General features: G+C 31.0%; 3 protein-coding genes across 3 annotated transcripts; all 3 read right to left on the bottom strand.

The window, feature by feature from the left end:
• Positions 1 to 1,576: 1,576 nt before the first annotated feature.
• HELRODRAFT_161224 (hypothetical protein) lies at positions 1,577 to 4,937 on the bottom strand (the record flags this gene model as incomplete). Its single annotated transcript, XM_009021165.1, has 5 exons — positions 1,577 to 1,716; positions 2,056 to 2,238; positions 2,924 to 3,155; positions 3,290 to 3,400; positions 4,782 to 4,937. 5 exons carry the CDS (start codon positions 4,935 to 4,937, stop codon positions 1,577 to 1,579), a joined length of 822 nt encoding a protein of 273 aa, XP_009019413.1.
• Positions 4,938 to 11,173: 6,236 nt separating this feature from the next.
• Positions 11,174 to 12,371, bottom strand: HELRODRAFT_152590 (hypothetical protein; the record flags this gene model as incomplete). Its single annotated transcript, XM_009021164.1, has 3 exons — positions 11,174 to 11,284; positions 12,069 to 12,228; positions 12,295 to 12,371. Coding segments are annotated over 3 exons (348 nt in total), but the record flags the coding sequence as incomplete, so codon positions are not given.
• An 811-nt stretch (positions 12,372 to 13,182) lies between these two features.
• HELRODRAFT_143979 (hypothetical protein) lies at positions 13,183 to 14,809 on the bottom strand (the record flags this gene model as incomplete). Its single annotated transcript, XM_009021163.1, has 4 exons — positions 13,183 to 13,219; positions 13,606 to 13,759; positions 14,385 to 14,455; positions 14,694 to 14,809. Coding segments are annotated over 4 exons (378 nt in total), but the record flags the coding sequence as incomplete, so codon positions are not given.
• Positions 14,810 to 18,055: the final 3,246 nt, after the last annotated feature.

The raw sequence follows: 18,055 nt of genomic DNA, 5'->3' as shown, positions 1-18,055 counted from the left end.
GACAGTCTTAATCTAATATATATATGTGCAATATGCAAGAATGCAATAACAATAAGCTTTTCGTAGGCAGTTTCATAAACAACTGTAAGAAAGAATATACTTATTTAAGATTTGGCCTGGATCATGGTTGGATCAGAGCAATAGTGGCGATATTTACAGTGAATTCGACTCTTTCTTGAGAAGTTATTGAAAGCACTTTTAAAAAGTGGAACATTAACAAACAAATCTGGCTAATTGGAGATTAATAAAAAGAAAAAACGAATATAACATTTGAAAAGAATTTGATAAAACTTTCACTTTCACTACCTGCCAAGCAAAAATCGGCATATACCTTAAAAATTCGTATTCATTTAAGTACAAGCTGATAAGTTCAATTTAAGTTTTATGAGGTGTTGTAATCACCTGATAGATAAATCTTTTCAAAATGACCTAGAATAGCTGAATGAATCATACACCTCAATTTTTTATCATTTGTTACTACGCGTGTGTAGATATAGAAAACTAAAAAAATAGTTTAGTCATATTCCCAATTCCTAACCCAGACTTTAAGATCATGAATGTAATCATTAATGACACCAAACCATCGATCAAAACTGGATTTTTTGCCGAAACCGCAGCCAAAACTTCAGCCTTTATCTCAGTTTCGACCGTAACCAAAACTAATTTTTATACAGTATTAAATTTTCGATTAAACAACTGAAATAAACATAATATAGAGAATTTCAATATCATTCAAATTTTCATCGACATCTTCCACTTAACTATTACTGGTTTAAGTATTAAATATTAATTAAGTTGTTTGTTTCGAAAATTTTAATCGACAGTTACGCAAAAAAATCCTCAATGATTTTAAACTAAAGCCGTTTTTTGGGCTAAGAAAATTTTTTTTCAAATCCAAGTGTATTTTTCTTAATTGACCTCATAGTTTTAACACTTCACCACGTGATTTTGATACGTCACACGTGATTTCAACGGTTTCAACAATCAGAATTGATTTTTCCGAAATGACTAATCAATTCCACTCACCAAGTAGTAACATGGTTTAAACACGTGGTTACATGGTTTAAACACGAGGTAACATGGTTTCGACACTCGTCGACGTGGCTTTAGCATGTTGTGAGGAACATGAACATACATACACATATGTTTATAATAATAATAATGTCGTTTGTGCATCGCCATGCGCATAGCGTCAGAGGCGTCCGGATATACAAATGTCAGCACGGCCACCAAAGGCCTGTTCGAACAGATGCTGTTTCAATAGCTTTTTAAACATTTCAATTGATGATTGTTGATGGATGATGAACAGCAAACTGTTCCAGAAAAGCCTTTATTGATATTCTTAATAAATAAATAAACAATTGTTACTATCATAAAGCAATTTTATTAAAAAGTATTGATTAAAAGGATTAAACAAGATCCATAATTCGTGAAAAGATGAAAAAATCCAAATAAGATTAGTCAATAAAATTTTTAACACAACACGTTTCAACTTTACATATTAATGACACAAAATGTTTAAAAGCGTTCAAAATAATTCATGTTCAGAGTTAAATTATTTTTAGAAATTATTCAATTAGACAGATTCATAGCCAGTTCTTCTTGTTCTGCGACTGATGAGATAAGCAATGAGGACGATGATGATCAGAGCAATCAGCACTGATCCAACAATTATTGGAATCAAGGTATTTGAATCACTTGATGCACAATTCTTCACTGTAACAATACAATTTTAGGTGTAGGGTACATCAATTCAATCAACAATTTCTAAAGAATTTTCCAAATAAAATGAAACAATTTATAGATCTTTCTAACGTGTGACAATTTCTAAATTTATTTTACAAAAATTTACATTAGCACTTTGTTACAAAAGAACAACTTGCCTAAATAATGGCTCTTATAAGAAGCAATGAAACTACCAATTAAAACAATAGTTGAATGAAAATAAAATTGTTTATAAAATATAAAATACACCGAAAGAAACTAATAAAAATTAAAAGCAAAAAATTAGTTTATGTGAAAATATAATGAAAATAATGCAAAAAAGTTGTATACCTCCATTAGTGTTAAAATTTAAAGTGGTTATATTATGCCTGAAAGCTTCCAGTTTAATGTTCTTGATAATAGCAGTGATGGTGGTGGTGTTCCAGGCTGGGAGGGTTCCAGATAACTCCAGTCCGGCATCACAAATGTACTCTTGTCCATTCAAATTACCATAATCAGTTACATTTAGAGTCACTGTCGCAAAATTAAATATTAAGATTAAATATTTTTTTGACCTATCAAACAATTTTCTGATTGAAGTTTCAAATAGAAAACACACAACATTTGCACATTTTCTTGAAAAAATGAAAAAATAAGCCAAATCCATTTCGATAAACCTCATATAAATTAAGAAGCATTATAAATCTATGATTGAGTGTGTACAATATGTGCATGCACAAAGGGATAGTAAAGTTATTGGTTGTTTTTAACATTTCAAAATTGAAGCAGTTGCAGACATTAAGAGAGGCAAGCCTATCTCAAATTGGCATAGCAAAATCCAAAGCCTGCAAACTAAAGTTTGAAAATAGGGATGTTAAGAAAATTAAGTGATCTGGCTGGTTGACTGGCGTCTTTATGGCAAAATTTAAAGTTATATAAGACAAATTGGAGTTTGTGTTGGTAGAATTTTGAAAAAATTTTGAAAGGATTTTGAAAATAATGTGACAGAAAAATGGGAGTGAGAATGGAAGAACTAAAGAAAAAGCGCTTGCTGAGAATGAGTCTGGCAGTTTTATTTTGAAAAGAAGGAATAGATCTTGAAAATTATGAATATTAAAATTTAGAAAACAAAAACTCATTTAATAATAATGCAAATTAACATAATACTACATCAACAGAACATTCGTTCAGAAAAGAGTGTTTTAAAGTTTTAACTAACTTGACGAATTTATTTTAAACGGCAACTCATCGGCAGGAAACGTCTGTGTGTCATATTCCAACCTGACCTCACTAGTGCGATAATTTTTGTTATCAACTTGCGCAAAAACAAATTTCAGTGACCAGTCGCTGAAGAATGTTAATTTAATGAACTGAGCAGATGAGTTAGCCGGGCCGCAATCACCAGACACCTCATCAATTTTTTGTACTGGAGCCTCTTTGGTTTTGTTTACCTGTAACGTTTAATTACATAAACCACATTTAGCGTACAATCAATTAACATCCTATTCCCTGTCAGATTAATAACATTTATAAAATGTGTATTTATTCATTAGCACAACAAATTATCTTTAAAAAATTCACTAACGATTTTATCGTACAAAACGATCGTAACATCAGCAGACATCAAAATGCAAACTTCCTTGGAATTGTTTACATGGTACACAACACTTGGTGGTTTGGCAGTGGTTGTTGGGGGCTGGAAAGTAGAAGTAGTTTGGTTGGATGAGGTTGTGGTGGTGGTTGGCTCATGAGTAGTAGCAGAAGTTGTCATCTCTCCAGGGGGTACTAAAGTTACCTTTGCTTCCAAAATTACAACTACAAATATTATTATAAAATTCATTTTCTTTGACATCGAACAAACACATTTTTTTATTAAGCATTTGTAATATATTTGTTAATCTTCGTAGCAAAAAAGTCTTTAAACTAAAATTTAAAAAATGAATGATTACATAATGTAAGAGAATTAATTTAATTACCACTCAGTTGTTAGAACTTGAATTCTAACAAATAAACATACTCTCTCTTAATCTCTTAAAATGTTTGACTTTGAAATCTCTTTTCATGAAATGTTTCTGAAGCAGACTCAAATGATTTCAGATTTCTATCCATACCTCCTTACAAAATAACTAATAAACAGCTTTTCTATCAAATTCTATCGTCATTAGAACATCTACGAAAGCCTCTAGGAGCTCATCTTCTTAAAAATTTGACTGTATTGTAAATATATAATTCAAAACAGAAGTTTGGTTATCTGTGACTAAATTTTTTGATTAAATTTAGAATTAATAACATCACCACCATTTAAAAACCCTTCCAAATTAATCACAAAGCTATGGTTGGTATAACTTAGACATAAATTATTTGAAACAATAATGACATAGAAAATTTTTAATAAGAGTTCTTTAAATATAGGGTAAAATTTAACAAGCCCAAGATGATTATTTATTTGAAACTGTCTTTATTTAGAAAAGTAATAAAACATTGAGCATATTACTAAATAGAAAAAACCATGATATCACAATTTACTAATTCCATTTTCAACAAGCACATAGTTTTACAATGTATTATGAAACTTGTCATTCAGTGGTACAAAAACATTATAGATAGATTATTTCAGATTGACACCACCTCACTTTTTCCAAATAAATTAAAATTTAAACTTAAACCTAGCCTATTATCATTAAAAAACACATTTTCTGTTTCAAATTCACATCACTTTGTAGCTTAACAATTAACAACATTCTCACTCTTAGAACATTACAAATAGAAATGTTGATGAAATGATATTTTCTATTGCGAGTCTCAGTATTGTAAATAAAAAACAAATTTCTTAGGCTGAATCAAAATCTAAGTGATATATATATATATATTATATTAAATATTTGCACATGTAAAAATGCTACTCTTGATTTTTGTTCCTTGTTGTCTTGCCTTTCTTGTTCATAAAAATAGTTATATTATATATATAATATTACTAAAGCAAAACGGGAGGGTAGAGTCTAGAGTGAGAATACCAAGAAATGCATCCTTATCTTTTCGATGGATAGAGCAAGAGACAGATTCTATCTCTCTCTTACTACTCCATTTCCTCTTCCACCCTCTAGCTTTGGTTCACAATCATAAAATTCAAGAAGTTGACACAAACGTAAATAAAAAGACCAAAATTGGGTGTGCCAACCTAAAGATAGAAGGACGAAGGCCAGCATGTTATTTGTTATCGTCATCATCGCCATCACCGGAGCCTGAACTCAGAATTATGAAAAAACAGCAACCACAAACAATTGTCACATGAAACTGAGAATGAAAACTGAACTTAAAACCAACGAAAGTCAAAATTCCAAAGAAATGGCAATGAAATTTCAAGGAACTTTAACATTAAGGTCAAATTATTGATCTAACTGATAATATAATAATCTTAGCATAGATTACTTTGAAAAAACTTAGAAAATTTTTTGAATTATTTAAAAACTGGGCAACATGGAGTTTTAGCAGGGTACGGAGTCGAACTAAAATTTTTCCGACTTCGACATTGATAACCATAGAAAATTTTCCAACTCTGACCCAATGCACAATGGATTTTTGGCTGCTTTAATTCTGAAAATTGATCAGCCACTGGCTTTATACAAAATATTGTTGTTTTTTTAGTACCCTAGAGACTATGACAGATAATGGCCAAGTCATCCGCAAACTGAAACCAAGATTTATTCTTTAGTTCAGAGAAGTGGCACATTCTTAACAGCAGAAAAACTGGTGCTGTTTCACAGTGCTTGCAGTGACCGGATTCAAATATGACGAAAGGGTCTCCGCCTATCAAATGTTTCTTGTGGGATGCGTTGTCTAGCATGTGTTCATTCATGTACGCTGGTTGTGTGTTGTTGGTTCCTCTGAACCTAGAATAAGTGTGATAAACCTTTAGCCTTTTTCTTAACTTTTTTGGATTAAATATTTTAAATATTGGTATAGTAGTAGAGAGCATGAGTCACTTTGGAAGAAATATTTTTCAACTGGCAAAGTTGGCGTCCATTCATTTTTAATTGGTAATGTTGCTGAATAGTCAGAGTGATTTATGTATTGTCAGGGAAGATTGGTGTAATTGAAAATATGAGCGTTGAAGAATTCAATCAGAAAAATCATACCATTTACTTCATTGAATTCAATCAACCGGCGGTGTATTAATGATGGATTCCGATAACTTAATGGCACACATGCATGATATGCTTATTGCCCGTTAGCAGCGGTATGCTTAAATATGCCAATCGTTATGTTATTATAGTTATGTGATGTCAATGGTCAGTTTTGAAATTTGAATTTAAAAAATTGTGGCCTTCCATAGATTATTATTTTTGTAAATTACATTAAGCGCTATTTACAAATTCTTAAAACTATCAAAATCGTTCTAAGCTTCGAGCTTTAAGTTAAGTGAACAGAATTTTTAAAAAATCCATTTGGGTGTTGTATAAATAAATAAAATAATATTCGTATCAACAGTTGGACAGGCGAATCGTTACCTCGAAAATTGGAGAACATTCCCTTTTCAAATCAAAATAAAATAAAATGGTATGCATCAGGATCAGATCTTTCATCTTATCTTTATTTATTATATTTTATTTTATCGTCTATGATAATTAAATAAAATAAATGAAACTATCAAACTATGATTTTGATTTGGTTGAATTGAAAGTCAAGTCATGTCTCATGTCTGTCAAATCCTGGTTCATGCAAGCAATAGAAACATGCCATTGGCAAGCAATAGCAACATGCCATTGGAAAGCAATAGCATAAATAAAATGAAATAATGAAACTTGAATTTTTAAAACTAAATTATTACATATGAAATATGCATTATATGTGGTAATGTAAAGAAAGGGATAAACAAAATAAAGGCTAAAAAAATCTTTAAAAATTAAAACGTAATGTCTGCTATGAACTTCTTTTTATAAAGTTTTTATTATATAAATCTAGCAAATGGGAAGCTTTGCCAGTTGTTTCCCTAACTTGAAGAGTGGGACAGGAAGTGGTTTTCAATATGTACTGTTTGATTTGTGACTTAATTTTTTTATTAGAAGTACCAAAGTAAATTATTGTATTGACTTTGTAAGTATTAATAAGGGATTGATCTATCCATTCTTGTTGAAGTTTAGAGGCAAAAATGTTTTAAGTAATATTCAACATCAGAAATGATCTGCTTGTCTTGTGTAACATGCTTTTCAGTGATTACTTCCTTTGCCACTTAAACAAAAATCTTAATGAACAATGAAAGAAGAATGATCTTACGTGATTAAAATTTAGAAAACAACAAATTTCTAATTGTCTAAGTCAAATCTTTTAAAAAAATTTTTGACAAATGTTTTTTTCTTTTAGTAAATGCGTATTTTATAAATTTAATACTTTTTTCAAAATTTAGTCATTGGTTAAATGTTTTTCTGGCCAGTTTTATTTTATTGTCAAATAAGTCAATTAAATAGATAATTATTGGATAATAATTAATGGGTCATTATTTTCGTGTCTGACAGTTTCATAATATTTTTTGGGTTTAAAATTGACTCAAATTACGTTTTAAAATAAATATCTATATTTTTATTTTTTAACCAGGAGCTCAACGACAACTTTGCCAACGAAGGTTCCTCGTCAATTTTTAAAGATTCTGAGAGGGTTATTAAGCTGCTTAGAACTTCAACGAGTAAAAAGCAAACAGTAAATTTCTAACTTGATTTTTTTTTATAATTTTACTTATTGACTGTTTATTTAAACTTACTTGTTAACTAGATGTTTTAACTTCAGAAATGATTACTCTTCACTAATGCAACTATAGTTGCATTTGAAAGTTTCTATATGCCATATGGATATCAAATTCTATCTATTTAATTAACATTTCCCATTTCTATTACAAATTAGTTTGGGTTTTATTTACAAATTTTAAGCTTGTTTTGTACCTAGAAGTGCTTAGATGAACGAGATGTGGTTAGTATAAAGGGAATATGAGAGTAACTTTAACATTTTTTTTGCAGCAATAAAATTAAATGTCACATGGAGTAACAACTCTGGTGAATGCAGACATAGTAACTCTAGCACTGACGTAAAACTGATTAATTAAATTAGATATTCTTGTTGAAATGAATTTGATGAGATGTTTAAACACATGGTCACAATATGTTTATATGTTTATATAAAGTATATATATATATAAAAATATATATTTTATATTTTCATTTATATTTATTTTTTTGTAATTACATATATAAAAATGACTTATATTAATACTGTAATCTAGGCATTGTGTTTGGAGACCAAGTTAAAAAGTAATACAGAAGAATTGTTCAGCTTATTTGGTAATGTATATTTTTTTATGATTCAGTTAATTATTTTTTCATTATTATTACTTATTTTTATTTATTATGTTTATGTTTACAAATTCAGTTTTTTGTTGGGTTTTTTATACTTGTAAATTTTTTTTACAGAAGATACAAATCAGATGAAAACCTTATTAGAACATATCACGGAACTCGTTAGGATTAAAAATGCTCTGCAACCACATTTACAAAAGAAGTCTGGTGGACTAAAGATTAATTTTTCTAGTCAAAAGTAAATGATTCAACTCTATTGTACACACGCACATTTTGTATATATATATATATATATATATATATATATTATGAAAATATATAATTTTATACAATTTCATATTTCATTTCATCCCCCTATTATGTTTAAATTAACAACTCATTAATTATATTATTATTAATATGATGTTCGTAATGTAGGTAAGAAAGATAAAAGAATATCAGCATTTTTTTTACTGCAATATGGTTTACGGTTTACTAATGATTGTTCTGATTAAGTTGCTCAAAATTGCTTATACATTAAGGTGGCCTTCCAACATAAGATATGCTGGTGGCACTGTAAACCCTGCTTGCAAAATCTAGGTTTTAATATAAGTGGTTGGATAACTAATGAAAAAAAACACATTCAGATTCAAATACCATAGTATGAGTTTTCAGTTCAGAGATTGAAAAACACGTTTTGGCAGCATGACCGCCGATAATCTTGACCCAGATTTTTATCCCACATAATAGGTTAGAAATAGCTCGTAAAGCGATAAGAGTTTCTTCAATTATAACCTTAATCTCAAACTAAGGAAGGAAAGAATTTAACGCTATCAATGGCGTTGAATAATTAGAAATCATGAATAGTCTAGACTCACATTCCAAATATTGGAATTATTGACGAGTGCTTATAATATTTTGGACAAACACAACGGTGCAACATCTAGGTTATGAAGAGCTAAACTTTGCAGATGATAATAATACAAAATCGCAAGACCCATGTTTATGTTTTATAAAATTAAAAATATTCACCTTTCTATTTCATCATCCAAAGGGAAGAGGGGAAGTCGAGTTGAAGCGATGTCGGCGGAAGACGAACGTCACGGTTTTGAGACGTACAATATTAAATGAAAATTTATTGTGGAAGAGCTGATTCATGTGAGATGTGACCCATAGAGTTAAAGAAAATTGAAAGTAATTGAAATGCTCAATAAAACTCAAAAACCCAATTAAAATATTGCATTTTTGAATGGCGTAATGGTTAAAAGCGCCAGGTTCTCCGTTTTGCAATGACTGAGTTCGATTGCGAAAAAGACTTCCTTGTGTGATTCGTGGATTCACATATTCACGTGAGCTATGCGAGTGTTGCTGATAGCGCTAAATATTACATGAGAGAATTTAAAGAAAATTTTGCAAAAATTCTTTCCTTAGACCAGGAGACCTGGTTGGGCAGTTATGAAAAATTATTATTAACTAAATATTACGTAAATTATATATAATAGTACAAGTTAACACTATTTTTCGTATTTTTGCTTTTTTATCTATTTTTTTAATTTCTTGGCGGACAGATTTTATAATAGGACGTGCTTATCTTGAATTATTTGAATTATCTTTCGTTATATCTTCCTATTTTCGAAATGTTAGATAGACTGACTTGATGTCACAGATTTCATTATCAGTAAAGTAGTTTATATTGTACGATGTACTTGTACAATGGCATAGAAACGCCCTGTATTCATATTTTCAAACCTTTCTTGGGTTAAGAGCAACACTGGCCTGTATTGATGTAAAAACTTTGCTTTTATATATCACAGTTCATTTGCATACATTTTTAGATCAAATGACTGCAGTGCTAGTACAGTGAAGTTTTTGCAAGTTTTACATAAGAGTTAAGTCCTTTATATACGTGCATAAAAACTTTACTAATTGGAATATTATTTTCAACATCGGTATTTTGATTTGACCAAACTCTCTTAATCTTTGGCTAAAACAGTAATACACAAATTTAATATTGGATGCATTTGTTTTGTTTTTTAGGTACATGAGCGACATAATTTCCAACTTGAATGCGTTTTTCAACCAAGAGCTTGTACGTTATATGGATTTACTATGGTTTCAAGAAGTAGATTCGAGGATTAACAAATTGGTATGAGTACTAATGTCTTTCATTTGAATCATTTTATTTGCGCTTTTTGAATGATTTCACTGTACAACGTTGTGCAAACTTTCGTTTTGCAAGTGCCACATTAATGTTATCATTCAATTATACTTTAAAAAAAGTGGTGTCGGCAGCAGTCGTTGTAAAGCTGCATTGTATGATTTGGCGGTAAGCAGAGAAAATGGCGAAAATTGTATTGGCGCTGGAAGTGGTAGTAATATCGGTAGTACCGGAAATTTTCATAATTGTATTACCGTAAATCTTTGTGTGTAAATCCAACTTTTCACAAAAGCTTTTCTATAAGACATCTCAAGAAAAGGTCAACTGTCGTTATTGATACTGCATGCTAGTTTGAATTGTATAGCACCGTTTAAATATTTTTCTAAAAAGTGCATCGTCATAATGGCATTTTGGTACATAATAGTGTAAATTTCCATTATTAACAATATCTTTGTAACAACAATAATAAACAGAGCACCGCAACAGTCGAATTGTCCAAAGAAACGACTGTAAACGACGAACTTCATCAGAAATTGAAGACAACGATCAACCTACTCGGCTAATATTCTATCCTTAACAACACAAATTACATCCTAGATAATTTTTTAACAATGATATATAAAAAATGTTTCTTTAAATATTTTACTGATGTTTAAAAGATACTGCAATGTTGAAAGAAATTAAATCACAAATAACATTACAAAGTCCAGTCTGCAGAATTACAAATCGCAGCACATTTTACGACGACTACGCTTATAATTTAGATAAAAATTAATGTTTCCGAATGATTAGTCGATAGACATTCTTATGATAAATTAAAAATTCGTACGTAAACTATGAGCAGTCAACCAAAGCGGCTTAGTGTGAATGTTAGCTAGGCGTCGTTAGTTTCTTGGCTATCGTTACAATCGTTTGTCTTTTCATCTTCGCTGGCATTTATTTTGCATCCGTCTATTTCAGGATTGTACTCTAAAGATGGATTATGAATAACCTGCATTTTCATGATTAATTGTTGTAGCTGACTTCTTTTTTTGCATACAATGGTTTCGTCGAACCACTTGGCCAACTTGATGGGGAATGTATAATTTTCAATTGGGTTCTGTAATTAATAAAATTTTATTAAGTCATCCTATTCGTTCATTATTTTAAATTTTTCTTAACAAAACTATGCTATAATTTCCGATTTTAAATTGATTTTGATATTAAATTGTAAATGCAACAACCAACTAGAAATTTTAAAATGGTACAGTTTAACAATGTTTAAGAGGATCCCAGCTAATAAAATTCTGCAGCTTCCAATTTGAACGCATGCTTTCTAATGTTTTTCAATTTTGTTCAATTTCAGTATTTCTTGTAAGTTTTCGTTAATGCAAACGATTATAAATCAGTAGTGCAAATTGGAAATAGTCAAATTGTTTCTTGACAGTGTAATATTGTTCAATGTTGAATGATATTACAGGATAATTTAGTTGTTTATTAATTTAATAATAAATTTTGATATCATTCAACATTGAATATTACAGCCTTAATGCAATGATTTGCATAATATTCAGCCTGAAAACATTTCAAGCATCAGTTTGGCCATAAAGCATCTTCAAATACAAGAACATTGAAAACTGGTCGAAAGATAGTAAAGAAATCATTTTGAAAATGTCGAGGATGCAATATCCGAGTATTCAAAATGTTTTTTTACGCTGACAGTTTCTTCCTTCACTCATAATTAAATTAATAAATATATATAGGCAAAACTCGAAGTTCTTAAAAATTTCTGAAAAATAATTTAAAATTCATGAAATCCAATGAAGCGCTATAATTTTTAGTTTGCAAAAATCAACGTTTAGATGCACAGGTTTCTCAAATGAATAAATTGAAAATTGACCAACCGTGAAAAAACTTTGAACATATTGTAGGATGTATATACCGCAATCGCTGTAATTTGTCTGCTGCGGACACTCTGGGAAACCTCCTCTCATGGTATCTTTGTTGAATATGCGGCTGCCATGCTCTGCCCTCATTTTCATGTCCCACTCTACTTGTAAATATCTTTACAAAAATTATGGAATTATTAGAGTAAAAATATCTGTGTTGAAAAACAAAAATATTACATACTCTCTCAGAAGCTTTATTACAGAACCAGAGTTTCGAACAGGACCGACCAATGAATCAAATATAAGGATGCATGGCCTGCAAAAAGAAAAAAAAATTATCCCACGCGTTTATTTTCATCAGTTCACACAATAATCTTGAATGGAACAAAGAAACCATAGTCACAGTAATGAAATATTCATCAAGTGACACGATTAAATAGTGAACGATAAAATAGCGCAAAATTTGGAGACGGAATAGTATTACTCCATCTTTCAAAATCTGCATATAAACAAGTAAACGAAAGAACCAAAAAGTTGCTTAGATGCTAATTTCAATCAATCAATCTTCGTTTTGCGTCCAGAGACCCGGTTTCCCGAGGTAGGACGTAGATATTAATGAATTAATTAATTAATTAATTAGATACTAATTTAAAGAGCCTTACATTTTCTTAACGATAATATTCTGGTTGTTCACGGCAGGTAGTTTGCTTTTGCGACCACGAGCTTTCGTTGTTTTCTGTTTAAATCAATTAATCGGATAAACAAAACGCATTTTAAATCTGAATAGTTGTGTAATAACTAGTAGAGCTTATCAAATAACGAATAACCGGCTGGTTAATCAACCGACTGACTGACCAACCAACCAGCCAAACGATCGACTGATTTAACAAACCAATCCAATTCAATTCAATCAATCAATCACTATAATAAATCGTCAACAACTTTCATTCAAACAATTTACGTCTGTGTAAAATAAATTAAAAATTTGATATTTTAACTGTATTTATTTATATAAATACTTCTGTAAAGAATAAATTAAAAGTACGACGTTTTGATGGAAGAAAATGTTAACCTCGCATAAACTAGGGGTGGGCGGCTCGTTACTTTTGATGATTTCGATGTTGTTGCAGCCAGGGAAGCAAATGATGGCCAGAAACCAGTGGGCACTGTCAGCATCAATTAAAACGTTTACCCAATTTCAATAATGATAATTCACCCGCACAAAAAATTTTAAAGCTTCTATTTGTTACTGCAACGACGCAGGAGTTATAACACTAATTTGAAAATTCAAAATTATTTTTTACTAATTCTTCCAGCATTATATGATAACAGCATAGCAAAAAGTTTGACAAAGCACCCACGTAGTCGCTTAACAAAGTCTAAATAACTGCAATTTAAATTTTTTTAACATGAGTTACTTTTATTATTTTCAAATTTGAAACTAAAGAACTTGTAAATAGATGTGAGCTGAAGCAAAAGTGTTTAATTATGAAAGCTGTGGTAGAGAACTAGCAAGCAGTAAGTTAAATGTGAAACCATGAAAAGTGCCAACCTCTCATTGACGGGAACGACAACAAAATCTTTGGAGAACAAGTCAACATGTCGGGTCCATGTCCTGACGTGTGCGTGTCGTCTCTGTTGGATGCTAGCGTTAAGATGTGCGATGGATGAGAAGTTTGAACGTTGAGACGTTTGAACACAATAAGCTCACTATATATAACATCATCGAATATATATACAAATATATTAAAAATGTTATTCTTTATAGCGTTTTGTAAGCAGCAACGTTCAAAAGTATCAAAAGAATAAGTTTTAAAACAAAGTGCTTGCCTAAGCCCTTTATTATAATAAAATAATTATATATAATTTTAGATTTAGGCAATTAATCGCAAGTTATTTGATAAAAAATTAGGTGCAAATTAGGCGAAAGATGCCAAAAAGATAATTGCCACTTGCTACGGTGTATTTAACTATATAAATGAAAAAGACTTACACTCTGAGGAAGTTTGAATGAGGGTAATGCGATGACATCATGAGATTGAATGGTAAGAATATATATAATAGTTTTTTAAAGTTCAAATACAGCGCGTCTTTTTCTGACAGAAATAAAAAATAGAAGGCAAACGCTTGAAAAGCTGCTTCTGGGTTGCGAATAAGGGCCGTCAATTATAATTAGCTACAAGAACAATGAAGAGGATCAAATAGATGGCAAAAAATGGTTCGATTTGTTCACGTGAACCTGCACACACGAAAGAATTCATTGAAAATATGCAAACTTCATGTTGGCGAACTGGTCGTCATCAAACTTCTTCAGGATCTTTTGCGTGAGACGTCGATAAAAAAATGATGAAAAGATGTGGGCGTTTTGAAATTTTTCAGGATACATTTCCGTCGCTAGGTACCTGTTCATTGAATACAAGTTTATAAGACTCCCTAAGGATTCTCACTGAATAATCAACATTTTTAAAAATTACAACAAAGAATATTTGACTGAATAAAGTCGCAAATTTCTAAATATAAAAATAATGATTCCTATTTTTTATATTATTACGTCGATAATGAAGTATATTACAAATGAAGCGTTTAAAGTTATAAAGATAACGCATACAGAGCGTAAATGATTGATCGACAGAATCTCACTTGAGATAAAAGTCAATAATGACGTCATTGAGGAATTCCCCCTCATTAAGACAAAACAAATCCTCGTTGGTAACTGTGATGCCCCCAGTAGCCGGAGCCGGTGGGTACGTGAAGAGGTTGATGATCTTGTTGACAAAACTGTTCATCAAACGTTCATTCAAAGGGTTTTCTGAATAACGTTCATCCTCCTCAGCCTCATCCTTTTTCGATTTCATTGTCAGAACGATATCTTTGTCCAAACAAGGATTGCCACATTGTTCCACGGATTTCAAGAAAGCAGGTTCATCAAAATTTTCTATCGTTTTATAAGCGGGCTGTAAGTTCTCATTGCTTCCATTATCATTGTTACTCAGGTTATTGTACAACTGCATCGATTCAACCACTTTTGGAATAACTTCTTGCAAATTCATCTGATCGTCATCGAGGAAGAGAACGATGTATTTAACGCAGTCATCTGAATCACATAACAATTTTGTGAGAAAATATTTAGAGAATAAATGATACTCCTTTACTGTTAAATTCCGTAGTTAAAAAATAAAGGTAATATTAACGCGTGGTTTTATAACTTTCCGTATTTGTACAGAAACAAAGCTTAAACTATTTGATAAAAAACGTAATAATTTCATGAAAAAATTAAAACTATTTCGAATTACATAGAGAGAAATGAGAACAATATATCTACATGAATTACACATGACTGTGCATATATTATACATGATCCACTGACTGAGAACATTTCAAAATACAAACCTTTGGAAAGTGGATTGTAGAGTAGTTCAGCGTTTGGAAAGAGTTTACTAAACAGCTTGATTGCTGACGTGTGGTTGGCTTGCAGAAATAGGTGGGTGCATTTGTCTGTATTATCAAAATATGTGGCCACCAACGTGACGTCGGGGGCATAAGTTGTCAAGCAGAACAATGGTTCTAGAAGTGAAATAAAAGATTAATTTAATTATAAATCTTAAATTTCGTAATTATCTAAAAAATAAAGCTTGATATTATAACTTTGCCTTCTTTCACGAGCTAAATATGAAGACCAGGGTGTCTGACCTTTCAAACGATGGCTTTTTAAAAATCTAAAGATTGCATTCACAGGACTCAACTGTTATGACTCAACGTCGAATATAAAACGTAAGAAATCATAACAGATCACACCTTAATTAAAAACATCTAAATTTTCATTTGATAACCTTTCAACAATCAACAAAACAGTCGTCGATATTAAAAATATTTTTTTTTACGTTACTAATGCTTAAGATTACAAACTAGGTAACAATTTAATGAGACTTATTAATATCAATAAATAGAAGAATGAAAACGTTTGATCGATATTGACTGAAAGAAATAATTACATTGGATTGGTTGCAACGTGGTGCAATAAAGTTTAGTACTTTCTCGCTAATCACAATCATGCATGCACCTCTGGTCTATCTGCTCAGCAGAAATAACAACAGCAGCCCCATCAACAAAATAATCATAAAAACAACACGATATAGTAATATATATGTCGTACTTCGATTTCGATATTATTATAAAACCATTTTATACTCAAGAACTAACCGTTTACAGAAGTGCAAATAAAATTCACACTTTTCCTATCAAATGTGAACAAATTGAGCCAATTGCAGCAAATCTTTCCAAAGTAAACCATCCTCACTTTCAAGCGGAACCCAGAAAATGGCATTAGCGCAAATGTGGCAGGTTTTTGTGACTCTTGTATTACCTTTATGGATTAAAAATAAAATTGAATGAATAAATAAAAAAGACCATTTATATTAATAATTTCAAATTTTCTTTCAAATTAAATGACATATTTATGTACGTAAATCTCCGTTTTTAAAAAAAGGTTTAATTCTATCTGACATCAAAAAGGTAGTTTGTAGTCTAGCATTACAGCAAATAAAAAATTACGCGCGCATGTAATGGACAGAGGCCATGTCTCCATCAGCAAACTATCCAGAAGAGCAGATAAATAAATAAATAAAACAAAACAAATGGTACATGTACATAGTTATAGGCATATTTATAAATGACACCTGTCTATCGTTAGTGGCGACATTAGAGTTGCTTGTTGCTTCGTTCGGTTGATTACCTTCATCATCAGATGAGAGAATATGGACGACCTCTGAATGATTTCAATGAGAATATAAACGCTCTTTTAAATACTATTGGAACAAGGTGAAAAAAATGTGATAATTGAAAAACGTACACTTTAGGCATAATAGAATAACGCCAAAAAGTTACATTTAATCTTACGACGAGATGAAATGTAAAGATGTTCAGTAGCATAGCAAACCAACCTGCCTCCCTTTTAGGTACAATATTCACATATTTCTTTACATTTTTGCAAAATCTTTTAGTCCTGCCACCGGAATTTAAACTGGAATTATTCGAAGCAGTTCTTTTGTTGGATTGTTTGTTAGTATTTTTGCTATTAACAGTGCCACTATTGAAGACATAAGAGTTGGCAACCCCGTTGTAAAGGCTGCTTTTATCAGGCAGAGTAGCGCAGTTGTTGTTTTCAGAAAGCGTGCTAGCATTTGACGATTTAGATTTGTTTTTCATATCCGGAAAAAAGAAATCAACATTGGCGGGCAGAGCATGGTTGCAGTTGATGCACTTTGTGAAGTTAGAACTGGCTCCGCCACATCTTCGACAGATTGCAAACTTCACTTCATCAGTCTGATGATAAACAGAACAAAAAACAAAAAATTACAATCAATTCATGCATGCCAATAAAATTACATAGTCATATACAGTTTATTTCACAAAATTTCCTCAAGATATAAAAAATCTTACTTGATTGCAATGAAAATTTTTCAATGCAAATTTATAAATAGTCTTGTTTCTTTCAGTTGAACCGTCTTTACAAAAACAAATCTTAATTTTCTTCACATTTTATCACCGCATTTAAACACACCAAGGATCTGTCCATCGACCTTCTTTAACCATCACTTTTGATGCCTCCACTCATGAAACTCACCATAACTCTACAAACACCCCAACTTATCAGCCGGGACATGACTTTTTAATGAAGAATATGATACCATAACATTACCATAGTTAGCATGAAATATTTTACACTGTAAGTCGTGCCAGGAATATTCTGGCAGAGTCTATTCTTTGCAAGGAGTGTTAACCATGACAGAAAATGATGACAGTGTCAAGGAGGCTGATATTTTTATCAGTCCACCTTCTGATGGTATAAATTCTGATGAAGAGAAATGAAGATATTGTACAGGATCAAGGTGATCAGTTGATGCTTTTCCAGTGACAATTAAAGTTCTTTATAAAAACAGAAGACTGTAGAGGAAAGTTGCATATAAAGGAAGTCAATTAGATTTGCGTTTAAACAATGGGCC

Source organism: Helobdella robusta (genome assembly GCF_000326865.2).
Source record: "Helobdella robusta unplaced genomic scaffold HELROscaffold_3, whole genome shotgun sequence".
Taxonomy (NCBI): Eukaryota; Metazoa; Annelida; class Clitellata; order Rhynchobdellida; family Glossiphoniidae; genus Helobdella; species Helobdella robusta.
The sequence above is the reverse complement of the archived record's forward strand: the minus strand, read 5'-3'. Positions and strand labels throughout refer to the sequence as shown.